This window comes from Pinus tabuliformis, chromosome 6 (genome assembly GCF_031772625.1).
Source record: "Pinus tabuliformis cultivar Carrire ecotype Pingquan chromosome 6, CPIR1, whole genome shotgun sequence".
Taxonomy (NCBI): Eukaryota; Viridiplantae; Streptophyta; class Pinopsida; order Pinales; family Pinaceae; genus Pinus; species Pinus tabuliformis.
Genome location: NC_142292.1, coordinates 548,249,188 through 548,258,604, shown reverse-complemented (window position 1 = coordinate 548,258,604; position 9,417 = coordinate 548,249,188). Strand labels below are relative to the sequence as shown.

The 9,417-nt window shown below is 34.5% G+C and overlaps 1 protein-coding gene across 1 annotated transcript; it reads left to right on the top strand.

Annotated features, from left to right (window-relative positions):
- Positions 1-277: 277 nt before the first annotated feature.
- LOC149259686 (uncharacterized) lies at positions 278-1,907 on the top strand. The gene is made up of 2 exons (XM_089376751.1): positions 278-893; positions 1,491-1,907. Exons 1-2 carry the CDS (start codon positions 756-758, stop codon positions 1,626-1,628), a joined length of 276 nt encoding a protein of 91 aa, XP_089232877.1. The 5' UTR covers positions 278-755; the 3' UTR covers positions 1,629-1,907.
- Positions 1,908-9,417: the final 7,510 nt, after the last annotated feature.

Sequence of the window (9,417 nt, the reverse complement as noted above, 5' to 3'; positions counted from 1 at the left end):
CGTTTGCAACATGTTACCTTCATGTGATCCAAGTCAATGGTCTGTGTCTTTGTGCAAATATATTAAACATTGCAATGATTGCACCTGTATCCTGTATTATATAGCTCCTGCCTTATCTCAATGCTGTGCTGCTTACAAATTTCTGGGCTCTAATCCTCCTACAGAGTCATCGATTCTTAACCCAATGATTTGTTATGGTAATACCCAGGTCCGGCCAAACACGACATTCCGATATCATTGATGACGTAGGAGTAGAATCTAGTTTTCCATGGTTTCAGATAAGCCAAAATCCAGGGTCGGCACAAAGAGATTTCTTCCCCTATAAAGCACTGGCAAAGCAGGAGGCCCATTGAAATAATTAAAACAGCAGGAGGCCCACTGAAATAATTAAAACAGCAACTCTTTTGTTACTAAATCCGTGAGTCGTCCCCAGCGCCTGTTGATTTAACTGCTGTCCTCTCTGAAAACATTGTCTCTTGATTGGGGGAAGAAAGGAAATCCAAGTACCAAAAACTCATTTATCTCTGTATCTTGATCTGGGAATTTCAGTTCACCTTCCATAGGGTAGCGTGGTTCATTTTCTATATCAGCAGGACTGGATTTCTCGTCTGCAAAATTCGGATCCATATTGAGAAGCTATCTTCCCATACATACCATACCATTTTTATTGTTGTTTCATCTTTTTATTTTCGGCTCATCAAATTTCAGAATCTGCAATCAAACATAAGTTTAAGAGTGTTGGTTTAGCTATCATCATGTTAGAAGGGAAGGGAGTGGTTGAATGCTCAGACATGCCTGAGAAGATGCAGAGCCATGCCATGCAGTGTGCATCACAAGCTCTGGACTTGTATGATGTCTCTGACTGCACAAGTATAGCTAGTCATATTAAAAAGGTAGGTGACTATTGCATATGTAAAGAATTAATTTGCTGATAGTTTGGGAATATTCAGGAATCTGATAAATAAAATTGATTTGCTAATAATTTGGGAATATTAAGGAATCTGGTAGACAAAAAAAAGAGGCTATTGTTTAATTTTAGTGTTCTGAAATATTTGGGGAATCTATCATCTAGATAAAAAGGGCCATGGAATTTCTAGAAAAAATAATTTCTAAAAAATTTAGAATTTCTGGTGAAAAAGATTTATAAAATTTGATTATAGATATGGTAACCCTGTTATATAATTGTTGTATGTTTTTTGAGGTTTTATAAGGAATTTTTGCAGATAAATTTACCTAAAATTGTTAGAATTATAAATTTGTTCTGTACACTCTACACAATCAAGTGAAAATATTTGAGGTTTTATAAGGAATTTTTGCAGATAAATTTACCTAAAATTGTTAGAATTATAAATTTGTTTTGTACACTCTACACAATCAAGTGATCCAAATATTTTCAGAAAAATATATCAGTTAAACCAACCTTGAAATTATGGCCTTATATAATTATTAATATGAAGGATCCTCATGTTTTTTTAATGTAACTTTTCCAGGAATTCGACAGTATCTATGGAGCTGGATGGCAGTGCGTTGTGGGGATGCACTTCGGCTGTTTTTTCACTCATGACAAAGGCAGTTTCATCTATTTCTGCTTGGAAACGCTGCATATCTTGATGTTCAAGCGAGCCTAATCCATGGTCACCACTGTAATTAATTGCCCGGCTGTGTATTTGTTCTCATGTGGATAAGCTTTGGAAGAATAGAAATATGTAGTTTATTTGTATAAAAATGGGTATGAATGCAGAGTGTCATTCACCCATTGCATTCTGAGTTAGCGAGCAGTGAGAGATACGGGCCCAATTTAGTTGGGTTCTGTGACTTTACGCTAAAAGACCTACATAAACATTTTGTGCAGTACATTGTTAAAAAATCATTTATTCCCTGTAAAGTTCATGTTCTACAAGCCCTAACTTTCTTATTGTTTTTAGGGTGGAAATTTAGTGATATAATTTTAGTAAATTTGTAAATTTTAATGGTTTAAAATAATGAAGTATAAATAGATTTATTGTTCTAAAAATCCCTACAATACTGTATTGGCAAAATAATGTAGGCAGCACTGTAAACACCTCTCGTAGGATTGACACAAGCAGTAACTCGCACAGCATTCTGCAAAGTTGCCAACATATCCTCCCATGTATTAAGTAATGATGAATTGGATGTTTTGAGTAAGGGTTTGAACTTTGCAATAACTCCAAACGAAGACCATTGGAAGAGATTATATGTAACTTGGAAGATGGTATTCAAAATCTAAGGAACGGACAAAAAAACAAATTTGGCAAGACTGTGCTATCATATTAAAAAATGCAAAACCCAAATTTGGCAAGACTGTGCTATCATATTAAAAAATGCAAAACCCTTTAAGAATAATTTAACATTGTGTGCTTTCAAAAACTTAAGAGAAATGATGAAGACGTCGTCATTTTTAAAGCGGATAAAGGAGGAGCCACAATTGTGATGAATAAGGTGGATTATATCACAAAAATGAAGACCATTTATACAACAATGGTAGTTACAAGAAACTCAAGGATAATCTTATTTTCAGGATCTCAAAGAAGTTAAAAAAGTTATCATCAGTTCCAATCTTGACGACGGACTAAAAAAACGCCTTTTAACCAGCAGTGAAATTACTTTTGGTGCTCCCAAAATTCACAAAAATGATGTTCCCCTTAGACCCATAGTGATGATGATGCTTAACCTCCGCTGAGACCAAACATTGGTCTATCAGACCTAAAGAAACAAATTATTTATTTTGATTTAAGATTTTATTCCTATGCTCAAAAAGCTTGGAGAGAAGCATCCCAAGCTCACTATAATTTTGACATTGTAAAAGGCTAGGAAGGTCAGTATTGTAACAAAGATTGTGAAACTGAGATCTAATGTGGTTGTACGCGGGGCACTCTAAGAGGAAGTGGTTTTCATCCTTGATGTTCCTATTCTCACATATATGGCAGATCCTTTCCATCCATGGCGTTTTAGGAACTGCCCAACGACCTGTTTCACTATGGAGCTCATGAGAATTCGTTCCAATCTTTGCTATATTAATTTTCTTCTTTGAGCTAGTTAAAATAGAGAGATACTTTTGATCTTCTAGGGTGGGGTTGATGACCTTCTTATAATAACTTAATTTTCTTTTAGCCGCTAAATCTTTCTCACACCACAATTTTTCTTTGAACTTAGAAGTAACAATATCTTTAATGTTATTTATATTTTGCAATGCATCATTCTCGTTGATCTCCCAATAGTTTAACCAGGCCCTTGTGTCTTTATGCCACCCCCGATTGAGCCTTAGGTGGTTTTGGCTGGAATTTAAAGCTAGCTTAGGAAGTCTATAATTGTCTATGTTATTGAGTTTGTGCTTGTACAACAGAAACCTAATCATAGCTAGGCTCTCAATAGGGAAAGGCCTGCTTCTATAAGGAGAATAGGATAGGGTGTATTACTTTTAATTTTCAGGTTATAAGTTATAAAAAGCTTTTGGATTTGCTCAATCTTTCTCCATGATTCTTTGTAGATGCTGCAACCCCAAACCTCACAGCCATATAAGATAACAGGAGTGACTAAAGTTTCAAAGAGGAACTTATTTTTATCCCACATTACGAGGTTTGCTGTTTTACAATTATTTTCAAGACCAAAATAAGCTTTCCACCCCCCATTAATCCTTTTCTCAATGCTATGGTTCCAGTTGAGCTTGTGATGAATATCAATTCCTAGGTACTTGTAAGAATACACTTCCTCCAAGTTATTATTGTCATACATAAAATTAGCGTAAGTGTCCTTCTTGGATTTGATAATCATAACTTTTGTTTTGTCAGTGTTAACAGTCATACCCATGGTAGTGCAGAAATCCTTAAGAAGTCTGAGTTGCTTATCAAGATCAGATGGGCACCTTGCGAAAAGAATAATATCGTCAGCATAGAAAAGAAGGATGACGACTATCCCAGCTAAGATCATGCCATCACATCTTGCTTCCTCTAAATAGCCTTCGAGCTTATCGATGTAAACACTATAGGTTCCCCCACATATGGATTAGCAAAGTTTGTGGCCAATTCCCTTGCCCCTCTTGTTGAAACACTAATTCCTATATAAAATCATTTTGTGGAGTTCATCAAAGGAAGCAAATTGGATCCCAAAGACAAGATTGTAAGCTTTGATGTAACACGACTATTCACAAAAATTCCATTAGAAGAAGCCATCCAAGTTGTTAGGGAGGTCGCAGACCTAGGGACTGCTAAGCCTGCCGAAGGTTTCTTCGTTCCACATTTTTCACCTTTCAAGGAGAATACATCGAACATACCACTTGGGTGGCTATGGGGTCTCCATTCTCACACATAGTAGCTAACCTTTTCATGGAGAAGTTTGAAAAGACGGCCTTGGAAGCCTACCCTCTTAAGCCCAAATTTTGGACAAGGTTCGTTGACGATAGTAGTGTGAATTAGCCTCATGGATATTCAGAGCTAAGCAACTTCTTTAACCACCTCAACAACATTTCAAATGACATTAAATTCACAATGGAGACAAAGGAAAATAACTGCATTTTGTTCCTTGACATTCTTCTTCTTAGAAAAAGGGATGGATCATTGGGTCATAAAGTATTAAAAAGAGGCTCACACAGATAACTACCTCCATGCTGATTCTCATCACCATCCATACTAGAAGATGGGGGTTCTCAACACTTCCTTCACTAGAGCATTAAGGATTTCAGATAAAGAGCATGTGGATGAGGAAATAAAAAACCTAAAAAAGGTTTTCTTAAACACGCGATAAATTAAGCTCAAAGATATCAACAAGGCCATCATAAAAGCTAGGTCTAGAGCCACTTCAAAACCCCCCTCTTCCAACTCTCACACCCTTAATGGAAAAGCATATCTCCCTTATATCAAGGTGTCACTAATAATGTTGTCAGGGTTCTAAGAAAAAAGGGAATTACTACCTCATTCAAGTCGTTAAATACAATTAGACATAAGATGAAATCAATAAAAGACGACCTAGATCACTTCCAACAAAAAGGCGTGTACAAAGTCAAATGCTTTTGTGGTAAATGTTACATTGGTGAAACTGGGAGATCCTTCAAAATCCGAGTCAAAGAACATGGAGCAGATATCAAGAAAGGGAGAATAAGATTCTTAGCACTCGCCGAGCATTCTTCCAAGACCAAACACCATGTCTCCCTAGAAGATACATAAATAATCTCCAAGGAATACCATTATTACAAGAGAAAGATGCTTGAAGCCCTAGAAATCATGAAGCATCCCAACAATCTCAATAGAAACATTGAGATTGAAGTTAGTAGAAGTTGGATCCCTCACACAAAATTGCAATCTCCAACTATTAATCATTCCTCCCTCAATATCCAACTCCCCCTTTAATACCATAATTAACATCAGTTTCCATGAATAATATTAATAACACAACTAAATAAAAAATTAATAATAATAATAATTTTTTATATATTTAATAAAATTTAAATATATTATTATATTTAGATATATTAATATGTTTAAATAAATTTTTTTAATAAACCTATTAACTTTTATATCTTTACTTCTAATGAACTCCACATTTAAATATATAAAAAATAAATATTTATTCAAAAGTTAAATATATTAATATATTAAAAAATTTATATGGCTCTATTTAATTTAATTAAAATATATTAATATATTTAAATAAATTTAACTATAACCATATATTCAACTATAACCATATATTCAAAAATTTAAGTTCATTTTAATTAATATATAAATCAATGTTTAATTTATTAATATTAATAAATGATTTAATTAATTTATAAAAAATAAATAAATAAATATAAAATTTTAAATAATATTTTTTTTTTTTCATCTTATCGCGTTGATCTCTCCCTATTTATCACACCATTTTGTTTCTCCTCGAACTTTGTCTTGACTACGGGTCTTGCGGTAGAGCTATCACCGACATCCCAAATTCAATTTCAATAAATATTTACCGAATTTTTAAAAAATTAACAAAAAAATACTAAAAAAAAACATATCTAATAATTAAACCACACTATTTATTTATATTCAAATATTAAAAAAAAAAATTCGATTCTCCCTTATCTATCTACAAATCTTATAAAACTTTGTTAATGACACCTGTCATTAACACCTTTGCTCTGCTGGACAGATTTAATTATCCATACAACTTGTTCATTGTTAATGACAACTTTGCTGTGAGACATATCTTGAAAGAATGCAACATTACACAAACTATCTCGATCATGCATTCCTCGGTTCTAGTGAGCCAATCAATAAAAAATAATATTATTTTTATTATTAAAAACAATTGAACTAAAAATAATTGTAATTTTAGCTTTTTACCCAAGAAAATTTCAACCCTTAACTATGCTTCCACTTATAACTTTACCCACTCTGAACCTTGTTGAACAATGAAATCTTAAACCCTAACTATGCTTCCCTCATAACTTTAGCCACTGCTCTGAACTCTGCTAAAATACTACCTCAGGATAAACTTAGTCAATTCTGGAATATCTTTAACATATACCCCTTGCAATGTCGGACAAATCCAGATCTCATAATCATTCAATATGTGACATATTATTAGGAAAATCATGCCCAACTTTTTTAAAAGTTTTAATCTATAAAGATTAAACAACATCGAATCAAATTTTTTACTTTTTATTTTTTATTTTTTTTAAGAAAAAGATGCATAATTTCATTCATAATTAAATGATGGAAATCCCATTTTTATATATACTTCAAGAGTGTATTTATGAAGAAAAACAAATAGCTACAAAAAAGTAAGCTTATTAGAGGGTACTAACATTTCCCTTAAAAGCTTAGCTACATAAATACATCACCAATAATAATCAGAAGTACCAAAATAGAGTAAAGCATAACAATAGTATGTACAAAAATGTGGTGACTTTGGATGCTCTAATGAAACAAAACATATCCATAATTGTCCTGTATATATCACAGATAACAATTTAAAAAACCGAGATTCCAAGCGGAATGGCTGCTGTCAAAATTGGAACTAGATAGTAGTTGTAACTCATTGAAGATAAGAAAACATGTATAGGCATGCATTGTCAAGCTAAAATAGTAAAAAATATCAAGTCCAAAGATATGAAACTGACATTTACTGGAATAAAAAATTAATTTCCATAAAGGTAACTGGAAGACTCCACAGACTTATCATTGACCTGCTCCACTATGATCCAAAGATCTTTTTCCATATGAAGGCCATCCTTAGATAAGTGGTTTGCATCAATGTTCCTTTCCCTATAAATGTGTGAGCAAGTGAAAGAAGTAAAAGAATTAACAAGACAAATAAGCTGCTCAATAATAGGACTAAGGTAAAATGTTCCTGCAGGAAATAATGCCATTGAGCACCCCTTCTCTTTTCGAACATGAGTAAATTTTTACAGGAAAGGAGTTCCGCTCTTTTGTTTGATCTCAGACCTAGCCCCATCTTAACTTTAAAGTAGTGGGAAGAGGAGAGAAATAAAATAAAACCACCACCGCTCTGTTGGCCATTGTTAGTGGAAGCACCATCGAAATAACCCCATGGATATGAAGAATCAATACTTTATGGAGTAATCATCGGGGGCAGAAAAATCCATTTCCTAGGGGAAATGACTTAAGATAGCCAACACCTCATCAACTGTGTGAGAAAGGACCAAAACCTTATCCATGAAAATCACCTTGTGCCTAGCTAACTAGACCCCATAGTATATAATTAGAGGGAGGAATTTGAAAGGACAACAGATGGGATTGGAATTCCATGAACGCCATGCCCCCTCCAAATCAACACTAGTCCAATAAATTGAATGTCTTAGAGCTATTCCATAAAGCTGCTAGAATTTTTGAAAGAAAGGACATTCCATGAAAACATGAAGGGCACTTTCCTCATTATTTTGACAAAGAGTGTACCATCTAGGTCTATTAGGAATCACGATTTCCGTTAGACCAAAACCCGCAAGTGTTAGTCAATGATCACATTGTCAGAGATAAGGATCCATGAGAGGTGGTTAGTCCAGGTCGCGAAACACACGGGGAGAGTTGGTTTATTCAATGTCCAATAATCTCTCCCCAATGTGAGTCAAGTGTGTATCAAACTCGTGACCTACGCTCTGATACCACTTGTTGGGAATCACGATTGTCGTTAGACAAAAACCCGCTGGTGTTAGTCAACGATCGCATCGCCAGAGATAAGGATCCATGAGAGATGGTTAGTCCATGTCACGAAACACACGAGGAGCGTTGGTTTATTCAATGTCCAAGAAGGTCCACACATGAACCTTCGTTGGAGGACATCCTAGATAGGAACCTTTTACATCATGAGACACCACATACTTAGGAGGACATCTAGCCTTCCAAATAGCCTTTGATCATTATTTCTCCTCAAGGTCTTGTTGAATTTTGTAGCTATGGTTATTCTTTATAATATCTCATTTGTTTTTGTAATTATGAATTATGATTTTATATTTGTAAAATAAAAATTATTTGAAGCATGTTCTTCATGCTTACAAGAAAAGGGGAAATATTTATTTTGTATTCAAAAGAAAAAATATTATGATTGAATTTGTATTTTACCTCCTCAAGTGACCAAGTCAACCCCTCCAAGATCAAGTTGGTCTACCCAAAAGCTACACCCCTTTGCATGGACAAATCACTATAAATAAAGCCTATTCACTCTCCTCCAAAGGAAAATTTCATATCATTTTGTCTTAGGCTAATATGAAGAGTCCGAGGCACCTAATTTCTATGGAATAGTGCATCTAAGGCACAATAAACTCTGTAGAAGAGTGTGGTCTGATGCACAATAATCTTTGTGGAACTGTGTGGGTTTGAGGCATAATAATCTTTGTGGAATAGTGTGGTCTGAGGCACAGTAATCTCTATAGAGTAGGGCGGTCCGAGGCACAATAATCTCTGTGGAACAATGCAGTATGAGACACATTAATCTCTATGGAACAATTCGGGTTTGAGGCACAATAATATTTGTGGAATAGTGCAGTTTGAGGCACAATAATCTCTATCGAATAGTGCGGGTCCGAGGCACAATAATCTCTATCAAATAGTGTGGGTTTGAGGCACAATTGTAGAAATTTTGAATAATAAACACTTATTCACAGAGATTATCCCGATTATACACTATTGTGGAATACATGCACAATACGTAATCTCCTCTATGTTGATCATCAATTTAGCAGCATAAAAAACAATGAAACATCAATCGCATGCACAAATTAACACAGTATGTAACCCGGGGAAAGCTTACAGCTGAAAACCCCACACTATCTGTATATTAATGATTGAGAACATGTAACATTACATAGTACAATACTTCTCTCAAGTATCCAGCACTATCTCCACCTGTTACACACAAAACTAGCTCAGATCCGAACAAGTCACAGGTTCAAATCTCCTCCGCTAC

Bases quoted from the DNA above. Each gene is read 5' to 3' on its own strand.
- LOC149259686 (XM_089376751.1), top strand. From the start codon at position 756: ATGTTAGAAGGGAAGGGAGTGGTTGAATGCTCAGACATGCCTGAGAAG. The intron at 894-1,490 runs GTAGGTGACTAT...TAACTTTTCCAG, and splicing joins TAGCTAGTCATATTAAAAAG to GAATTCGACAGTATCTATGG.